This window comes from Zootoca vivipara, chromosome 6 (genome assembly GCF_963506605.1).
Source record: "Zootoca vivipara chromosome 6, rZooViv1.1, whole genome shotgun sequence".
Classification (NCBI taxonomy): Eukaryota; Metazoa; Chordata; class Lepidosauria; order Squamata; family Lacertidae; genus Zootoca; species Zootoca vivipara.
In genome coordinates, this window is record NC_083281.1 from 92,067,846 (window position 1) to 92,088,783 (window position 20,938).

Genomic DNA, 20,938 nt, shown 5'->3' on the forward strand with positions numbered 1-20,938 from the left:
TGAGAGAGAGAGAGTGAAAGAGAGAGAAAGGGGTGGGGGTGGCTGGATAAAAGTAGATCCACCTTCTTTCTTCCACGTGGAATTTTATATCAAGTTGAAGATTAAGCATCTGGTGTCAATTTAAAAAGCTTAAGCACGACAGAACGGTCCATTAGAGAGAATGATATATTTTTTTTGCCCCAGCCTTTTTCACTGTCTATACAACAGCTGACCCTGTGACATAACCACCTATATTATTCATTTGCCTCCAGCTCCTTGTCCCTCCACCCACTCACAACCCAAGGCTGTCGTAAGTTGCTTTGGCTCTCCGAATGCTTCGATGCAAAGCAGGGGAAATAATAGCACGATTCCGGCCTGGTTTTCATTACAGCATGAGCAAAACACTTCTTTCCCATTTGCTGGGCTCCTGAGCAGGCGATTTTTCTGGCTTGGAGAATCCAGCGTTGTCTCTCCGACTGCATTCTGACTTCCCCACAAAATAAACTTCGGGCTGTTTTTTTTAAAGTTTTTTTTAAAGGGGCTCTTTTGTTGGAGGAAATATTCTGTGCTGCCACCATAGCGAGAGTTGGAAAAACATCTGTGCCAGAATAAGCAACATTTCTGGATGGTGTGAAGATTTCCAAGGGTTGCATGACTGAAGATCCACTGGCAAGGAAGCAGATGATATGTAAAAATTCAAAGTGCATGATCCCTAAATTGACTACAGTGTGACACATAAAACCAGCCACACTTCGGGTTCTCTCCAATAGTAAATAAAAATGATCAAGAATTAGGGGTGAACAGTTAGGTAGTGTCAGGATACTTTCAGTGGCTCCCGGCTGATTGCCCAGGAAGTATAAAGCCAAGGAAAAGTTTCTTACTGTCCTTTTTTATTTCAGTCTTTACAGAGCGAGGCTATAGAACCCAGTCTCTTGGATAATAGTGTTGTCCCGAGTGAAACCTCACCCCCACCCTGTGTCGCCCACGTTGTCATTTTCACCGTCTCTTCTACGGGTGCTGCTACGTGCCCTCTGCCTTTGAGCTCTTTGCTCTCCTACTTTTAAGGCTCACTGGGTTCTGGGAGATGGAGGGTCTGGAAAGCTTTCTAATGCTGGGTGTTATTCTGGCTTTCCCATTATTTCCCAGCTTTCCCCCTCATTTGCCTCTGAGCTGTGACCTCCCTCAAACCCCTGTTGTAAATCTATACTGTCGCCGTCGTCTTCCTCCTCCTCCTCGGTGCAGTCCCTGACGGGTAGCCAGGTTCGCTGTTACCGAATTATTCAGGGTGCTTAAAACAAAAAGGGATTTCGAAGAGCTCCAAAAGGATCTCTCCAAACTGAGGGAATGGGAAGTAAAATGGCAAATGTGATTCACTGTAAGCAAATGCAAAGTGGGGCATGTTGGGGCAAAAATAATAATCATCAGAATGTCACATATATGTTAATGGGGTCTGAATTGGTGGTAACTGCCCGGAGATGAGATCTTAGGATCGTAGTGCATATCATGAGGAGTTTGGCCCAGTATGCAACAGCTTCGAAAAGATGAATGCCATGATAGGAATCCCTAGGAAAGGGATTGAAAACTGCTGATATCACAATGCCATTTTACAAATCTATGGTACGACCACATTTGGAATACTGTGTACAGTTGGGGTCGCTCACCTCCAGAAGGATATTGTGCAGTTGGAAAAGATTCAGAAAAGGGCAACCGAGATGATCAAGGGGCTGGGGAAACTCCCCTATGAAGAAAGGTTGCAGAGTTTGGGACTTTTTAGCTGAGTGAAAAAGGCGAGTTAGAGGTGACACTATAGAAGTTTATAAAATTAATGCATGGCATAATTCCCCCTCATAACACCAGAACTCACTGGGGGCAGTGATGGCCACCAAATTGGCCATCCCTTTAAAAGAGGATTAGACAATTTCCTGGAGGAGAGGGCTATCGAGGGCAGCTAGCTATGATGACAACGGTATGTTCTGCCTCCATTGTCAGAGGCTTTATGTCATTAAATACCAGTTGTTGGGAACTGCAGGTGGGCAGAGTGGTGTTGAACTCATATCCAGCTTGCAGGCTTCCCATGAGCATTCATGGAGTCTGTCCACAGCTACTAGGCATGATCTGCCTCCATCGCAGGAAGCAGTAATGGTCCCAAATACTCGTTGCTGGAAGCCACAGGAGGAGAGAGTGCTCTTGTTCTCAAATCCTCCTTGCAAGTTTCCCACGGGCATCTGTTTGGTGTTAGTGGCAAGGACAAAATACAGGTAGAAAAGGAGAATTCCCTCGGTGTCAAGATCCAGATTTGGGGCAATTACTCTTTGGCGAGGCTCATCTAATTACTTTTTCAAATTTGGTATCCCAGTTTCGAATGCATCGTGATTTTTGTTTCGCAAGAAGGCTTTCCAGGGAGCAGCCAGATGGAATGATGGACACCAGTTTTTGTTTGTGCTGCAGAGGGGAGGAGGGGAACAGCCGAAGGAGAAAGCTGTCTGTATTGGTGATGAAGCAGCAACGGATGATCAAGCAAAAAATGAGCCCTCCCCACTTGCCAGCTAAACTTGCATTCCCTTGGGGATGTCAGACTACAAAGGATGAGCAGATTTATTGTGGGGAAGGCAAAGGGAACCTTACGAAACCTTCTCAGGAAGTGGAAGCACAAGACCTTGAATCATGGCATGGATGAAAGAGGCTGGCTAAGGGACCCCAACCTGGTCCCCTCCAGATGTTTTGGACTACAACTTCCACCAGCTCCAGGCTGTGGTGCCGTAGGATACTGGGGCTGATGGGATGCAGTGGTCCAAAACATCTGGACTTTTAGGCTGGGGGAGGCTGAACTAAGCTAATATCACCTTGGGGTGATATTCAGCTACATCTTACAAAGACAGCGTGGTGTAGTGCATACCCTCCGACATTTCTCCAATGAAAATAGGGACGTCCCATTCCATAATGATAATTTTACTATTTGTACCCTACCCATCTTATTGGGTTGCCCCAGCCACTCTGGTCAGATCCCAACATATATAAAAACATAAAACATTAAATAATAAAAAACAAAATTCGCTATACTTACTTACTTACTTATCAAACCTTTATTAGGCATTATGCAAATAAAACCATAAAAGAGAAAATAACATATAAAAGCCTTGAAATATATATAAAAAGGCAGCAGTTGGCTACATACATATATATATATATATATATATATATATATATACATACAGAATCAGTGGTTTTCCTAGTTAACCTGCTCCTTGGAGGACTGCTACCAAAAACTCGGCTACCCCCGCCGTTACCCTTTGGTCAATGTCAGATAGGCAGAATCCCACACTTTCACCTTGCTGGGGTTCCAGACCACCCAAAAGAGGGGACAGCACACGTTGACGGAGCGTACTGTACAATGGGCAATGAAAGAGAATATGCTCTACAGTGTCCGGGACATTCATAGAACATCTGCAGAATCTTTTGTTTCTAGGAATGTTTTGGTATCTTCCCCTGACAAATGCCGAGGGAAAAACATTCAAACGGGCCAGCATAAAAGCCCTACGTTGGGCTGGGATTATTAACTTAGTGACGTAATTGGCTCTGCTATCTAAGATACTTAAATCATAGAATATGGGGGAGCAAATTTTGTTTACAGCTGCCATAATATTTTGTCTCTCGACATCCTTTAGTCTAGTTAGGATATTATGGAAAATGTATTGCTCGTTAGAATTGTACAGGGGCTCCAGCTCGATGCCTAAAGATTCAATCTTTTTTTCAAGGTACTGATACCATCTTGATTTATAGGAGTCTTTGAGCAAATCAGCGAGCAGACTTGATGGGGGGCAGCGAAAATGGCAGCGTAACCAGTATTTTATTGAGGTGGTCCAGGCCCAATATTCCATTGTGTGTATGCCTATTTCTGCACACATTGTTTCATATTTGATCACAGTTGGGAGTCCAAGAATACGTCTCAGAAAGCTGGAGTGAATCTTTTTTAAATCACTGTTATATGCTTGGACCCATAGCGGGATTCCATAGAATATCTGGGATTGCACTTTTGTTTGAAATATCTGATTGGCCGCAGGAATAAATTGATTACCTTTCTGATAATAAAAACGGGCAACTGCTGATGAGGTGCACTTTGCCTGTTTTATGGCATTTGTGCGATGATTTGCCCACCCTAAATTGCTCTGGAATAAGATTCCCAGATACCTATAGATTTTCACTTGTTGGATTTCTTGCCCTCTTATTTTCCATTTCTCTAATTTCCAACCATTCGAGAAGACCAAAATTTTTGTCTTCTCATAATTTATAGAGAGTTTGTTACATTCGCAGTAAAGGATCAGAGAAGATATAAGACGTTTCAGACCCAAGCTCGTTAATGATAGTAGGACAGCATCGTCTGCGTATAATAAGAGAGGAACTGGGTTCTGATTAAGTTTAGGGGCATGTGATTCTATTTTTTGGAGGTGATCTGGCAAGTCTGATAAAAATAAATTAAATAGAAAGGGGGCAAGAATACACCCTTGTTTTACCCCTTTCGAGTTTGGGATGTCTGATGAAAGGTGACCTTTGGTGTTAAGTTTGACCTGACTGGTATTGGAAGAGTATAGATTTTGTATTAGAATCAATAAGCGCTGGTCAATTTTTAATTCTGCGAGTTTCCTCCACAGCTTTGGGCGGTCAATTGAGTCGAAGGCACCACGAAAGTCTACAAAAGCAGCATATATCTTAGATTGCCTTTGGGATCTGTATTTCTCAACCAAATGCATAAGTATAAGGCAGTGGTCTAAAGTAGAGCAACCTTTAGAGAAACCTATTTGTTCTTTCCCTGGTAAATTTAGATTTTTCATCCAGGTAAGGAGTTTAGATAAAAGGTGCTTAGCGTAGATTTTCCCTATCACTGATAATAGGCTTATCGGTCTATAATTCCTTGGTTCTTTTGAGTCGCCATTTTTAAAGATTGGGATAATTATTGATCTTAACCATATCTCAGGTATGATCCCATATTTATCTATGAGAGTAAACAATTGAGCTAAGGGTTCTGCCCACCAATCTATATAGGTCTTGAATAATTCTATCGGTAGACCGTCTGGCCCAGGAGATTTCCCCGATTTGAAATTTTTAACTATCTCTCTAATTTCCTCTTCTTCTACCCTTGGCCACTCCTGGAGTTTATTGATTTTATTTTTAGTGGTCTCATTTCCTTTAAGTTCACTGTGTAGATTGTTAAATACAGATGTAAAGTATTGGGACCATTTGGATTCTGCAATTGGTGGAAGAGTTAGTTGATTTTCGGCTTTCAGTCCTCCGTACACTAGGTTCCAGAACGCTTTGTTGTTTTTACTCTGAATTGAGTCGAATAATTGTAGCCATTTTTGGGTTGCATATTTCTGTTTCTTTTCGGCCAGAATGTAATGATATTTTCTTTTTTCATCAAGATAAGAGGGCTCTAGTTTACTGCGATTATTTTTAAATGTTTGGCGCAGTTTTCTTTTTAGCTGGAAACATTCATCATCAAACCAAGGGCTAGTGCTATGTTTAAGTACCCAAACCTTAGGTGGAGTACTAAGCTCTACGAACATTTGGAAGATTTCATTATAAATTTTCGGAATATCACTGTGGGAATTAGTGGTCTTTAAGTTGGATAATACTTGTTTTCTCAGGTTGGCTGTAAGTTTTTGCCCCACTGCTGCACTCATTTCCTGGGACCATTTTAATTGGGTCATTTGTTTGTATTGAGAAGGTTCTATGATATTGTACTTGGTTATTTTGGTTTCATCCTTTAAGTTAATAGACAACGATAATGGCTGATGGTCACTTTCAGTACGCGTTCCAATTTTGAGGTCCATGATCGTATTTATAATATTATAAGGGACAAGAATATAATCGATGACACTGCATCCTCGGGGGGAGAAGTATGTAAACTCCCCGCTTCTATCGCCTTTTGTTGAACCGTTCACAATCTGCAAATTAAAGTTGTTACATAATTCAAGTAGGTGTAAGCCTTCATTGTTTACAACCCTATCTCTGGAGAATCGTCGTATTTTCAGGGCATGTGCGATATCATTATCAGTATTCCAATTTAGTTTGCTACATAGTTGTTCATTGTTGGTTCCCACTCTGGCATTAAAATCACCTGCTATTATCAGTGAGGCATTTGGGTATTTATCGGTCAAATTTTCTATATAAAAGGTTAGTTGTGACCAATTTTCACTGCTGCTATTGTTTTTGGTTGGGGGGATATAGACATTTACAAGTAGCAAAGTATCGTCTTTTTGGGTTAAAAGTAGAGCTTGTGCAAGTGGTAAGCATTTTTCTAGCTGCTTGATTTCAAACCCTAAGTTGTCTTTGATCATACAGCAGAACCCTGCTTTCGGCCGGCCCTTCGTGTTTGTTTTCAATGCGGGTTTCGTATAGGAGGTGAATCCATTGATTTTAATATCTCTAGTTGACCATGTTTCTTGTAGAAGTATTAATTCAAAATCTTTAAAGAAGTTCATTAGGTCTGGGTCTCCGTCTTTGTTTCCCCACCCTGCAATATTCCAGGACAGCAAGCGTAGGATCCGTTTTTGAGTTGGTGGCTGGTTGACGGCATTTAGTCATTCTAGTTCTGTTATTGAGTCCAGCGAGAGATTTTGTCTTGTGCAGATACAGCCATTTGTCGCTGCTTTCGGTGGGGAACATATTGGTGGATCTTCTAGATTCTTTTTTAAAGTGCGGGAAATTAAAATTTCCTCCCTTTCTTGATTTTCTTCCTTAACTGTTCCTTGTTCCTGAGAAATTTCTGTGGTTGGCGGACTGTTATGGACAGTAGGACTGTTTTCAGTCTCTACTTCCATTTCTTTGGCCTCATTTGATGTTGAGCTCAGTGTGTCAGGTCTGTTGGAGGTCGTCTTTTGTTCGACAATGTTAGAGTCCTTTGTGGTACTTAAATAAGGGGTACCTATTTCGTTTGGAGCTAGTATTTGATATCTCAGCCAGGAATTTGTGGTCTCGTTACTGGAGTTTTTCCTTGCCATTTCATATTCTAAAGGAGGCTGGATTTGAAGCTCTGCATCTATACATTTAAAAGTTCCATTAGTAGCTCTCTTTTTGACTATGCATTTTGGGGAGAAGGCTGGTAAATGTAAAGTTTGATTGTGTATTGTTTCTCCTGCATTTTGTTGACCTTGTTGGTGTATTTCGGTCAATCTGGCCTGTAGTTTCATCAATTTACTGAGTATGTTTATTTGTTCTTTATCTGGTAGCTTGATAAAGTTACTCAGCAGATCTTCTTCTTCTGGGACTGTCCAGTCTATTGTGTCGAGGGCGAGGCTGTTATTTGATGCTACAGTCACATGGTTTGGGAGCTTGGATTTTTCTTGCGTGATTTCCCGGGTAGCTGGCTGTGGTTTCTCCCATCTACTGGGTTCTTCCACAGGAGTAGGGCAGATGTCGGCTTCTGGTGGAATGGCCTTGTTCATCTTGTTCTGTCTTTTAGATGCAATCAATGGTCTGAGTGATATATCTTCAAAGTGTCGATGCGGAATAATTCCTTTCTGGGCTAAATGAGCCTTTTCCCTTAAGATTTTGGTTGGAATTCTATGACTACCAAATCTTAGTAGTACTTTTTTGGAATATCCATCGTTAGTGAGCCTCTTGACTGCTTTTAAGTCAATGCTTCCACCCTCAAGGCCTAGGAGCAGATTTAGATGATGTCTGGCCCAGAAGGATGACTCCCAGTAAGGTAGGGGCCCTCTATATGGAAAAATGTGGAGAACAATCTCACATGGCCTCAGTATCAGGTTGACTGAGTGAGGGGGGCTTCCTCTGGTTTTTGGCTGGTTTAGAGGTATAAATTTGTATTTGTTCTGTTTATCTCCAGGGCTTGTTAAGGATGGCAAAAAGGGAGTGAGTTGCCTCCTTTCATCTGGGTTATCCAGCTTCTTGGAGATGTTTTGTAATTGTTCAAAGATTTTTTGAACTGTTTGAGCAGTCAATAGGCAGCATTCCTCCAGCAGCTCCACCTTTCTATCAATTAGTACTTGTGCCTCGATTATGGGAGTAGTAGCCTTGTCCTCATTTATTCCTAGGGATATCTCTTCAACTGTCTTTCCATGTAAAGGGTTGAGGAAGGTTTTGGGAGGAGATATGTGCTGTTTTTGAGGTAGCAGGTAATTATCTAGATTACTCTGTTTGAAACCAGAGGGCTCTGCGTCAGTTTCCGTATCAGGACACCTGAGTCTTTTGGCTCTTCTCATTGCTAGATTCTTCTTAAATCAATGAGATCAGACTTCTAAATAGAGTGATAAAGTGATAAAGTTCTTAGGTAGCAATCTCATTCAGTTCTCATTCAGTCCTGGCTGGCCTGCTGCGAGGAGTTTAAAACCGGGTCCAATTAGAGCACTCCTTTGAAGTATCCCCCCCCCCTTCTCAGTTTGCTAAAACAACTGAGATGTTTGGGGGTCCACGAAGTTAGAGGTGGTGGGAGAAATTTGTGGTTTTATGAATTTGTAGTTTTTGGGGTTAAAAGCCCATTAGAAGTCCTTAAAGATCCTCGGAATAAGTTTGTCACGAGGAGTCAACGAGAAACTGGGAGGGAGTGCCTTAATGCCCGGGAGGGAATGTCTGAGAGCCTTCGTTAAAACTTCATTAACTTCATTAAGTCCCGGCACCGAGGTGGATAAGATAAGATGTTCAAAAGCACAACGAAGTAGTGAAAGGAAATAAAATCCAAAAGAAGGAGGAGAGCCAGCAACAAAGGCATTTAGTTAAAAGATTTCTTTGAGCTCCGATAAGAGCGTCTTACCTCGGCGCCATCTTTTTGTTTCCCCCAAATTCGCTATACAGGGATGCCTTCCGTTGGAACCGGGGGGCGGGGGGTATAACTCCATACCCCCCAACATTTCTCCAATGAAAATAAGGGACATCCTAAGGAAAAATGGGATATTCCAGGATCAAATCAGAAACCAGGATGGTTTCTCTAAATCAGGGATGTCCCTTGATAGGGACACTTAGAGCAGTGGTCCTCAACCTTGGGCCTCCAGATGTTTTGAGACTACAATTCCCATGATCCCTGACCACTGGTCCTGCTAGCTAGGGATCATGGGAGTTGTAGGCCAAAAACATCTGGAGGCCCAAGGTTGAGGACCACTGACTTAGAGGATCTGGTAGTGGTTAGAGTGTCAGCAAGGCCCTGCAAGACCAGAGTTCGAATCCCCCCTCGGACATGAAGCTCACTTGGGCAAGTCATTGCTTCTCTCAGCCTAAACTACTTCAAGGGGTGGTTGTGGGGACTGAATGAGAAGGGGGTAATGGTTGTGCATTTAATCCCCACAACAATCCTGTGAGGTAGGCTAGGCTGAGAGGCACTGACTGGGTCCCAAGGTCACCTCATGAGCTTCGTGGCTGAGTGAGGATTTGAAAACTACCCTCCCAGGTTCTAGTCCGACCCTGTAGTCACGATACTACTGTGGCCGAGTGACTCTTAAGAATAAAGTGAGTGAAAAGTTTCTCCAGGTGAACAAGAAGAGATGTCTTACAGTAGTCCCTTTTATGCCAGAAGTTTCTAACATAACTGGGCTGGGCTGGTGGACTAGGTATAAAAAACAAAACAAAACCCCCACGTTGTGGACTAGTAACTTGCTTCTTGGGAGAAAAGCAATGACAAACCTAGACAGCATCTTAAAAAGCAGAGACATCACCTTGCCTACAAAGGTCCGTATAGTTAAAGCTATGGTTTTCCCAGTAGTGATGTATGGAAGTGAGAGCTGGACCATAAAGAAGACTGATCGCCGAAGAATTGATGCTTTTGAATTATGGTGCTGGAGGAGACTCTTGAGAGTCCCATGGACTGCAAGAAGATCAAACCTATCCATTCTGAAGGAAATCAGCCCTGAGTGCTCACTGGAAGGACAGATCGTGAAGCTGAGGCTCCAATACTTTGGCCACCTCATGAGAAGAGAAGAATCCTTGGAAAAGACCTTGATGTTGGGAAAGATGGAGGGCACAAGGAGAAGGGGACGACAGAGGATGAGATGGTTGGACAGTGTTCTCGAAGCTACCAACATGAGTTTGACCAAACTGCGGGAGGCAGTGGAAGACAGGAGTGCCTGGCGTGCTATGGTCCATGGGGTCACGAAGAGTTGGACACGACTAAACGACTAAACAACAACAACTTGCAAGGTTGTGTTGAGTACTGTTGACATTGATAAAAGTAATGGGGGAAATATTCGGAGCAAAGAAAACCAAAATGAGTGTTGTGAGACGTTATATCTCTCTGAGGGATTTTCCTGAGGTGACTGGGAACAAACTGGGAATAATGGGTCAACCTTGTTATGCCTGGGAGCAGAAATGCCAGGCTCATCCAGACTCCAGCCCAGCTGGTCTCCTTGCAGTTAGTCGCCAACACTGTTTACTACAAGATGCTTTGGGTTCCTGCATAATCATGTTGAGTAACTCAAAGAAAAGACCGTGTGTCGGCCCAACTCAAGAGGAAATGAAAAGCAGGCTTTGGGGCTAAAGTGGGATTAAGGCTGTTCTTTGGAATTGTCTAAAATAATCACATAAGATTGTCAAGGCCAAAAGGTTAAAAAGATGCTATGATCCTTTCAGCTCAGCTGAAGATGGTTCCACAACCTAGCTGATGTTTTTCTGCAGCAGTTGGATTTTGCTGTAAAATGGTCAAAACTGACCAATGCCGACTCAACCAAACTGGCCAGGTCAGGGTTTGAGTCCTGGTCTCCCAGGTCTTAGTCCGACACTCTAACCACTGTGCAATGCTGGTTCTCTCCGAGGGACCTTTTCAAAATGGAAGCCATGTTTAGAGAAAAGGCGAGTAAGAGGTGAAATGATAGATGTTTCTAAACTTATGCATAGCATGAAGAAAGTGAATTCCTCATAACACTGGAATTCGTGGACATCCAATGAAGCTGAATGTTGGAAGATTCCTGGCAGATAAAAGGAAGTCCTCCTTCATGCAGGGTATAGTTAAACTATGGAACTCTCTCCTGCAGGAGGCAGAGATGTCCACCAACATAGGGTTACCGGACGTCTCTGTTTCCTGGGGACACTCCCCGGATTTGCGAATAAGTCCCCGGACAAATTCCATCCCCGGAAAGTCCCTGGATTTCATCTAATGTCCCCAGGAAATGCAGCAGCAGGAGTCTCAGTAGCCCGGAAAAGTTGACTCTGGCTGGCTTCAGGAGCTGCTCGGAAGTCCCCATCTGATGGTGGTGCAGGGGCTCTAAGATGCAGCTTCCGGGCTGCCTCCACCTTCCCTGACCCCAGCAACTCAGCTGTGAAGGGAGGCTTCACGCTGCCGATCAGAGCTTGCATGCAAGCAGGAAGGGGCAGGGATCTCTCAGTTGGGCAACGGGAAGCCCCCTTTCCCAGCTGAGGGATCGCCGTCCCCTCCTGCTTGCACGCACGTAGGAATGGGATTGGGGCTGCTCCGACGGGAAGGGAGGCATCGCGCTGCCCGAGCCTCGCCGCCGCCGCTGCTCTCGGCCCTCCTTCTCCACCTTCCATGCCTGACTCACCGCGCACCGCTTCCCCACCACCACCACTGAACAGCCAACAACTCGTGGGCTGCCCAGGCTCATGGAGAAAGGAGATAGAAGCCTCGGAGGAAGGGGAAACATGGCGGTTGAGGTCAAGGCAGCTGCCAGCCCTCTGCCACCGCCATCGCTGCAGCATCAACGTCCCGAACGTGTATTAATTAATCAAAGTGTCCCTGGATTCATTGAAAAAAATCTGGTAACCTTACACCAACACTGATGGCTTAAAAAGAAGATCAGATGAATTAATGGAGGAGAGGGCTATCAATGGCTACTAGTTGCTGGAACCCACAGGTTCTGCTTTCAGACTTCCTATGGACATATACCCTCCAACGTTTCTCCGATGAAATAGGGACGTCCTAGTCCATAATAATAATTTTGCTATTTATACATATGACTGGGTTGCCCCAGCCACTCTGGGCAGCTTCCAACATACCGTATATAAAAACATAATAAAACATTTAAACATATTTTTTTTAAAAAATATCACTATACAGGGATGCCTTCTGTTGGCACGGGGGGTGGGGGCAGATAACTCCATACCCTCCCACATTTCTCCAGTGAAAATAGGGACATCCTAAGGAAAAGCGGGACATTCCAGGATCAAATCAGAAACTTGGACCACTTCTGTAAAGCACTGTCCCTGAGAAATTGGGACACTTGGAAGGTCTGTGGTTAGCTACTGTGAGAACAGGATGCATTGGCCTGATCCAGTAAGTTTTTCTTATGTTCTTATGTTTCTGTTCCTCAGGATGAGGCAGCCCAACCCTCATCTGGAGTGGAGGACAGGACACATGTAATGCAAACTTCAGGGCTTGGCAGTTTATTTCTGCGCTTTTCTGATCTTTCTCTTCCTCCCCCCCCCCCAATAAGATTTTTATTGAGGTTTTCCTATCATACAATAAGATTGCAGCCATGTAAGATGCAAAGCAAGAGAAAGGGGAAATCGAGAAAAAGAGAGAAAAAGAGAAAGGGGAAAAAACAAAGAAAGCAGAAACGGAGAAAGATTAGCAAAAATTACAAATGAGGGACTTCTGAATCTCCATCTGCTGGTGGAATTACTTATTTATTTATAAAATATATAGAAATATAAGTTATTATTTAAATGATTATTTAAAACCATTGGTCAATGCGAACAACTATCTGCTCCACGTTCTGTTAAGCGGTATTTCCTCTAAATTACAGTGTCTCGTAGTAATTCATTTCCTTTTTTGGTCTTGCTTATCTTTTGAGACTTGATTTATTGCCCATTTCTCTATGAATTGAAACCATTGGGAAACAAACTTTTTTCAATACCGTTGCCATCCATGATGAGATATCCTTCCATAGAAATAGGACTTTAAAAATTATTGAAAGATTTTCATGGATAACAAAGGTACCTGTACCGTCTCTGTTTTCAGTTCACAGAGTCCTATTTGCAAGTCAGTTACATTCAGTGTGAGATGCTGCTGCCATAGACATTGTGAGGTTGGGGGGAGACGGGGCGGGGGAGAGAGACAGAAGATGGGATAATGATCTTTCATTCTTTTGCATACTGTATGTGCAGAGTTTTGTCTCCAGTGTATGGTGGGTAGGTTCTTTGCTTGCTTGTATGCTTGCTTTTGTTGGTGGCGTGAGAGGCTGGAGAGCCCAGAGCATGGCAGCTTGCATTCAGTTGGCTGCAGTGGGTTTTGTTTGTGTGTGGAGGGGAAGGGGGATGTTGGGTCAAATTAGCCATATCAATTTGTATTCTGTCGGTGTGTGTGTGTGTGTGTGTGTGTTAGCTTGTTGTCTTGTTGAGCTGCGTATGTAATGAAGGGGAGCCACACCGGGCTGAAGGCATCATCTTTTGTCCCTGTGCTAGTTTCAGTTCGTCGGTTAGTTTTTCTAGTAGGGCTGTTTCCCATACAGTTTGGTACCAGTGGTCCATGTTCACTCCCAATAGGTCCCCCCAGTGTCCCCCCCAGTGCTGCTGTTCTTAATTGTATAGGATTTTTTGAAAATTGCATTTATTTGGAAACATCAGCTGTGGTTTTATTATGTATACAGGTATATTTGTCTACTGCCTTGTATGTGAGGTTTGCATGTGAGCCTAAGCAGAGCTGTCTACCCTTGTTTTCCATATCTTATTGAGGATTTTGCTTGCTGTGCTGTATAGCACAGGAGGACCCAGGTTTGGGTGGAAATGGGTATATAACTGGGGATACAAACGTGGGGTGGGGTGGGGTGAGATTATGGCTATTTCAGTTTGCTGTGAACTGCCCCCCCCCCCAAAAAAAACCAACCCCCACTGGTGAAGAGCACTGTAAGCATGTTCTTTGGTAAAACAAATCCAGTCGCCACCACTTTAAATTGCCGCCTGCGAACTTTGTTCTGCGCAACTCCCATGCACTCAGACTGCCTTCTCTGCTTCTCTTTTCAGATGAGAAACCATTCAAGGTGGAGGACACCTACCTGCTCTGCCCTGCACCTGTGCTGCGAGAAGTTGGCATGTAGGTTTGTTAGAATGTGGGACGGCTTCTACCTCTTTCTGTCTTTCTTCCGTTATGCATGTTTTCATTAGAAACCTTGAGATTGATTTAGGGGTAAGGTTTTCTTTTTTCTATGACTGCCTCCTTCCCTTTTTAATAAAACCTTTTATTTTGTGGGCTTGTTAGGATTCCTTCTGCACCTTCGGCTGAAGTTGGTGCCATTCATGCTGAAATTAGGCTAACTGGGCTACCCAAAGCAGACCTGCAGCTCCACGTCGGCAGGGCATCTCTCTCGGCACAGCTGCCCCCACCCCCTTTACTTCTTCGCAGTTGTCTTTGGCAAGAGTAGAGCCAAGACCCCCTGCTTTGTACTCCTCAAGTGATAGGAAGTTTCTGGGTCGAAAACTTTAACTGAATCTGCTTCCTTGTGATGAGACTGAACTGGAAACTCTCACTGTTGTTGGTTTTTTGTAATGTCTATCTGCAAATAAATGTGCTCATTCTTGGGAAGAATCCAGGCAGATGGGGCGAGTCTTTCCTCAGTTCCCAAGTGATGGGCAAGCAAGCGACATTGTATCCAGTGGCACGTTCTTGGCAATGGTGCTTGAGTTTGCACAGCTGGGGGGTGGGGGCAAGACCCACCCATGTGCTCTAGGGCACAGAGCCACTTCTTTAAGTCATGGTGCTTAACTAGACAGCCAAAAGTTGCTCTCACGCCGCCCGCTCCCACAGAGACAGGATTTCAAGAGTTGGAAGGGACTCATGGCATCATCCAGACTGACTCCCCTCCAAACCCACAACATCATATTTTTCATGAGCTAGGCTAGGGGGATTGTAAGTCTGTGCCCGGTTTGGGTAATGACTCTTGCCCTCCCTCCCTCTTTCTAGGGAAGCTGCTCTCCAGGTCAGCATGAACGATGGGCTCAGCTTCATCTCGAGCTCTGTCATCATATCCAGCACACACTGTGTAAGTGACCAGCTTAGAAATCCATCCTTGGGTATCGCTAAGGGAGCATCGAGAGCAATGGCTCTGCTTTGGCTACTGTTGACTTGAGTGGGAATGTGGGCTGCCTGGACTGCATGTCTTAGACACAGGTATGAAATGCAAGGGGAGAGATTATAATGGCTGAAATCTGGCAAGATTGCCTTTTGATGTTTTCATTGTTCAGTGACATTTGGTCCTGCTTATGTAATATAATTCTTCTAGGCTGAAGTCCTAGACACACTTTCTTGGGAGTAAGACCAGTTGAATTTGATGGGTCTTCTGTGCATAGGAGTGTGCTGCTAATTTGCAGAGCAGTTTAGGGAAGGGTTGGTCTGGCAGCTTCAGCTGGTTCCTTTTGGGAACCCCCTCCCTCGAAACAGCCACTTTAGCTGTCATTCTTGCACTGCAGGGGGTTGGACTAGATGACCCTTAGGGTCCCTTCCAACTCTACCATCCTATGATTCTGTAAGCCCCAGCTTCAGTGAGCTCTCGGTCACTGGACTAGATGCGCTAGAGGATATCTGCAGCAAGGCTTATCTGGGGAGGCGAGGAGTGTTGAGGAGAATCAAGACTGGTCCGAGAGGCAGCGTGGTGTAGTGGTTAGAGTACTGGGCAATCGCCTTGGAGACCAGACTAAGGCGTGAATCTTCCTGGGTGACAGTCGCCATCTCTCAGCAGAGCCTACCTCTCAGGGTTGTTGTGAGGGTAAAACGGGAGGAGGGAGAACCATGTATGCCACCTTGAGCTCCTAGGAGGAACGTAACAACAATAACAAGAAGATGATACTGTCATCATCATCATCATCATCATCATCACTATTATTAGGGCACTACCTCACCAAGTTCTGCCTGCTCTCAGCCAGCCCCATCTGTATGCCTTCTTACAGCCCGCCTAGGGGGCAGCCTTGCCTGTTAGCCTCTGTCTTCAAATTACAAGAAATGAGATTCCATCTAAACATTAGGAATAACTTTTTGAGCATAAGAGCTGTTCAATAGTGAAACGGACTCCCTCAGAAGGTGGTGGGCACTCCTTCATTGGAGGTTTCTAAGCAGAGGTTGGATGGCCACCTGTCAGAGATTATTTAACTGTGGTTCCTGCACTGCAGGGGGATTGGCCTAGATGACCTTGGGGGGGGGCTTCCAGCTCTACAATTCCAGTATTCTATGATACTCTCAGTTGCTCTCATAGTTCTCAGCAGAGAAGGGGTCGATGGGGACAAACCTGGAATTAGTTGCCTCTGATTGCCATTGGCTTTGGCTCCACCTCCTGTTGACCTTCCTTGGCATCAGACATTGCTGGTAAGAAAAGAATCATGCTTGTCTCCCTCCCTGCCCTTCCTCCCCACTGGCCAGCCATCTTCCCATCCTCCTTTGGTCCCATCTGTACAATCATCATCCTATACATTACACATTTTGGCTGGAAATCGTCTTAGATGCTGGCCAAGAAATCAAGTATCCTGCACAATCCGAGCCAACTCTGGATGGTTGGCAAGCCGATGTGGTCGAGCAGTTACCAAGCAGAACTTCCCTTGAAATTATTGGGTGTTTCGCCCAAGTGATTGCTCCCAGAGGTTTTTGTACAGGCAAAGCTCATTCCTTGTCCCTTTCTGAATCTCTCAGACAAAACTGGTGAGTTTTGTCATGTGGATTCTCAAAACAAGAAGCTAAGTTATATAATACATTTGTGGGCAGCCTAGGGAGCTGCAGTCCCCATACGCCGATGTGTGGGGATTAAAGAAAATTGGTGTCTGTGTGGGTGTGTCGTCATCCTCCTCTTAAGAACACAAGCAGCAAAATAGCCTGGAGTCACCAGGATCCTTGACATGATTAATGTATGTTGGTTTCCAAAGCTGCCATGCATGTCACTTTTTGCAGTGCTTGCAAAAACAAGGTGGTACAATTTCCTCTCGTTTTTCACTTCCCCAGAAGTATTTAATATTTCAATTTAAGCCCTCGCTGGTAACTCGATGACAAAAGGTCCCTCTGCGCATTCTTTCCTTGGGAGAGATCTTCTAGCAGCATGAAACTCAGGCTTTCTTGCACCTCCCCAACAAGGAGTGAGCTGGCTGTCGTGCATTTGTGTGAACTGGTTTCCCTTTGGCTAAAGGACTTGGGGGCTAGAAGCCCTCCTGTTCTTGGGTCTCTGATTGTGAATGGAAGGAGAGAGCAGAGAGGTGGCCAGTTCTGTTGATGACAAAAGGATCTCTCCAAACCAGGTGAAGGGGCAGTAAAATGGCAAGTGCAGTTCAATGGGCAAAAAGTCCTAACCACTTAATTTGCTGATGGGGTCTGAACTGGCAGTGACTGATCAATAAAGAGACTAGAGTTAAAGTGATTGATTGATTGATTGAATTTATATACCACCCTATCCCTGCAGGTCTCAGGGTGGTTCAAAATAACACCGTTGGTCCACCTAGCAGCTGCTTTTCAGAGTTTCAGACAGGAGCCTATCCTGAATGCTCGGTGATTCAGGGCAGATAAAAGAAAGTCCTTATTCATGCAGCACATAGTTGAACTACAGAACTTGCTGCCACAGGAGGCAGCGATGCCACTAAACTAGAGGGCTTTAAAAGGGGATTAGGCAAATTCATGGAGGAGGGGGCGATCAGTGGCTATGACAGTTGTGTTTTGGCTCCACAGTTACAGGCAGCAATGCTTCTGAATACCAGTTGCTGGAAACTACAGGAGGGGGGAGGGATCTTGTGCTCAGGTCCTGCTTGTGGTCAGCCTTTGTGAGAACAGGCTGCTTGACTTGATGGGCCATTGGCCTTATCCGGCAAGCTTTTCTTATGTTCTTGAGCCATATTCATAATAAATAAAAAAGTCGTGGATTCTTTTTCCCTGGCAGCTTAGTGTAATTTCTGTTTTCTTCAGGGTTCCCCCCCTGAACTGTTAGGAGCTATAGATCCTTGCAGCAGCAGGAGCAGCACTGAAGGCCTGAATTATGCACCAGAGCTCTTATGTAAGAAGTCTCCTTGGGTGCTATGATATTATGCGGTTTTGCCTTAAACAATATTCTGCCTGCATTGTGATACTCCAGCTGTGTTTCCTTCCTTTTCAGCCTTCATAGGGAACAGCAGGTTTTATTGCAGTGATTACCAAGTGATGAGTCAGGACATGCAGCGGTTTGGAGAGGCTTCATCAATCGGTCTCTAGGCTGCCAGGATCACTCTCAGGGCCAGGGAGCCTGAACTGAGCCTCTTTCCCCTCCTTTGGCTGGGCGAAAGGGCCCTTCTTTCTTGGTCTTTGGTTGACTTGGGCCCTTTTTCAACATGTCCGGTGTGGCTGCTGATTTCTGAGTTGCAAAACACTTCCCCTGCCTTTCCATTGGTGCAACCCAGAATCACAATTATCAAACAATTAAACAATGATCATCCAGCAATTGGGGGTGGGGAGAGAGAGTACACAGTAAGCAGCAAGTAAAAACCAGTGTGGTGAGGCTTGGTTGACTATTATTTGTTCCCTGCTAGGTACCCAAGGCCAGGGCCAGCCCACCCATGAGGGAAGGTGGGGCAAGTGCCTCAGGCAGCAGAATCCATAGGGCGGCAGATCCAGTCTGCAAGGATTGCGTCGCCTGCTGCCACTGCTTCAATGATGGTGACGGCTGCAGCATGCTCCCTGGCAGTGGCATGCAGTCAGCAGACTACGGGGACTAGACCAGTCCCCTAAATGTTCCTGGTAAATTAGAGTATTAAAGTATTAGAGGCTGGTGCAGGCACCCCCAAACTGCGGCCCTCCAGATGTTTTGGCCTACAACTCCCATGATCCCTAGCTAACGGGACCAGTGGTCGGGGAAGATGGGAATTGTAGTCCGAAACATCTGGAGGGCCGAAGTTTGGGGATGCCTGGCCTGGTGCCGCCTCCTCAAAGCCCAGGAAGCTTCTGCCCGGCTCATGTATCCAGTGTCGGGCCCCCCCACTGTCACCCTCACAAGCTGGCACCTCTGGCCCTAACTCTTCCCCTACAAAACAATTCACCGCTCGCCACTGCTCCTTGGAGGCCGGATCTGCCATCTCCTCAGCAGTGCCACCCCTCACCCCCCACCATGCCACCTCTACAGAGGCCTCCCAGCGAATTGGAGGCACTGCTGGTCTCTTTCCAGTCGGAGGGAAGAAATGGCCAGGGCTCTGCACCCGCCTGGTGTGATTCACAGCCACCCCCATGACGGCCTTTGATTCCCTCTTCAACCATCAGGTAAGGTTGATTTGATTCCCCCCCCCCAAAAAAAACTTCCTTGTTCCTGATGTAGATCTTCACTCGCCCTTTCTTCCCTGGCAGGGAGAGGGGCGCCATTTTGTGGTTTGCCTCAGGTGCCAAAATCCCTTGGGCTGGACCTGCCCATAGCTGATGATTCCTGATGCTGCCCCCTGTGGGAGGTCAGTTTCCCCTGCCTCAACCCCATCAGATTGAGGATGTTTTAGTAGCAAGTGGCCTGCCTGTGACCCGAATTGCGGAAATATTTGACATTATTGCTGGAGTACAAATCTGGGGCTAGGGCTGGCGCAGGCAGCCCATAAATTCCTGGTGCCTGTTGCTTCGCAAACACTCCCCCGTGGACAGTGTCCCTCTCTGGATGAAAGACAGGCACGTCCAGTCTGGCAAAACAAAGAAAAGAATGAATGAAATGTGTATTTCAATCAAAGTGGGCAGGGCTGAGATTGATTTTATAGCCAAGAGTCTTGTACGTGTTTCAACTGCTTAGAATGTTTTGGAAACTTTTATATCCTAGAAGTAGCACTCCTTTTTTTCCTGACTGAATTTTGGTTTGCTTGTGAAACCTGATTACATTTTTGATTGAAATAAAAATCCAGCCATTTTCAGGTTCTCGACTGAAATAAAGTAAGTCGGGGGTTTGTTGCTGGATCCTGCAAGGTATTTGGCTGGGGTGAGGCGACGAGCATGTTGAAGACAAATTGCATTTCAAATACACGCTGGTGGGGTCTGGATCCTGCTACGGGGCACTCCCACAACACGAGGTGCTTTAAGAGCCGAAAATCCGTCGGCCGGGGTGGAAAGCTGGTGCTGAGAGGTGTGGAGGCTGAAAGTGTGCCAGGAATTTGGCTCTTGGGCCCAGCCCACCTGCCCAAGTGGCGCACAAGCCTGGCCCCAATTAACCGCTTGTTGGTGCACAATATGAGGAGCCTTTCTCCTCGCCGTGTGGGTTTTGAGATCAGTCCCAAAGCCTGCTCTGAGATCACTGGATTTGATTGATACAGAAGGGAGGTGGAGGGCAGACTGAGCCCACGCAGGACAAATGGATCCCCTTCACGGAGCGCCACATTCTTTTTCCATTCCATTCCATGCGCCAAAAGGACTCGGTGGCCAAGGGCGGCTAGCAGAAGGTGGAAAACCTTCTGCCATTGGCTGAAGAATTCTATTTATTGAGCTACAGAACAGATACACTTGACTTTCCTTCCAACCTGGAGACAAAAAATGATGGGCATAGGAGAAGAATATCCAAAATGAATCTGCAGGAGAAGAATATCCATAAGAAATCTGCAGCCTGCCAAATATTTAAGAATGGGCTCAGGGTGTGGCAGAGAGGTGCTGCTAGGACCTTAAAATACTTGGGGTCCCAGGCCTAGTGAGCAAATGTGAGCAAGCTTTGCTTGTGACTATAGTTATAGGTGCAGAATGAGGCTGGCTTTCAAAAGGAGAGTCATCTTGTTAGCAGAGTTTAAATAACAAATTTAAATTAAATATAAACTGAATATTTAATCATCTCTTCCAGCTGGCTATGGAAGTTTAGGAACTTCACATGGGTTGGTGGCACCCAAGAGGATGAACAGGTTTTCTGTAGATTGGCTTTTGTTCCGATTCAGCAGTAAACAGTGGGTTTTCCCAGGGAAAGTTGGGGACGTTTGCGGAAAAAAAGACCTGTGTCTAGAAATCAAAGGAGAAACCGAATAAAACAGGGGACAAACAGGAGTGTGGATGAGCCCTCAGGGAACAATTGAGTGTGGGTGGGAATGAGGTCTTTAGAACTATGGTGATTCTAAGGACTACAAA

At 45.3% G+C, this 20,938-nt stretch overlaps 1 protein-coding gene across 1 annotated transcript in view; it reads left to right on the forward strand.

The window, feature by feature from the left end:
• ANTXR1 (ANTXR cell adhesion molecule 1) overlaps positions 1 to 20,938 on the forward strand; it is a 131,715-nt gene that overhangs the window by 49,260 nt on the left and 61,517 nt on the right. Inside the window, exons 11-12 of the mRNA XM_035118587.2 lie at positions 13,897 to 13,966; positions 14,834 to 14,912. Coding sequence (XP_034974478.2) covers positions 13,897 to 13,966; positions 14,834 to 14,912 — 149 coding nt within the window. The remainder of the gene's footprint in view (positions 1 to 13,896; positions 13,967 to 14,833; positions 14,913 to 20,938) is intronic.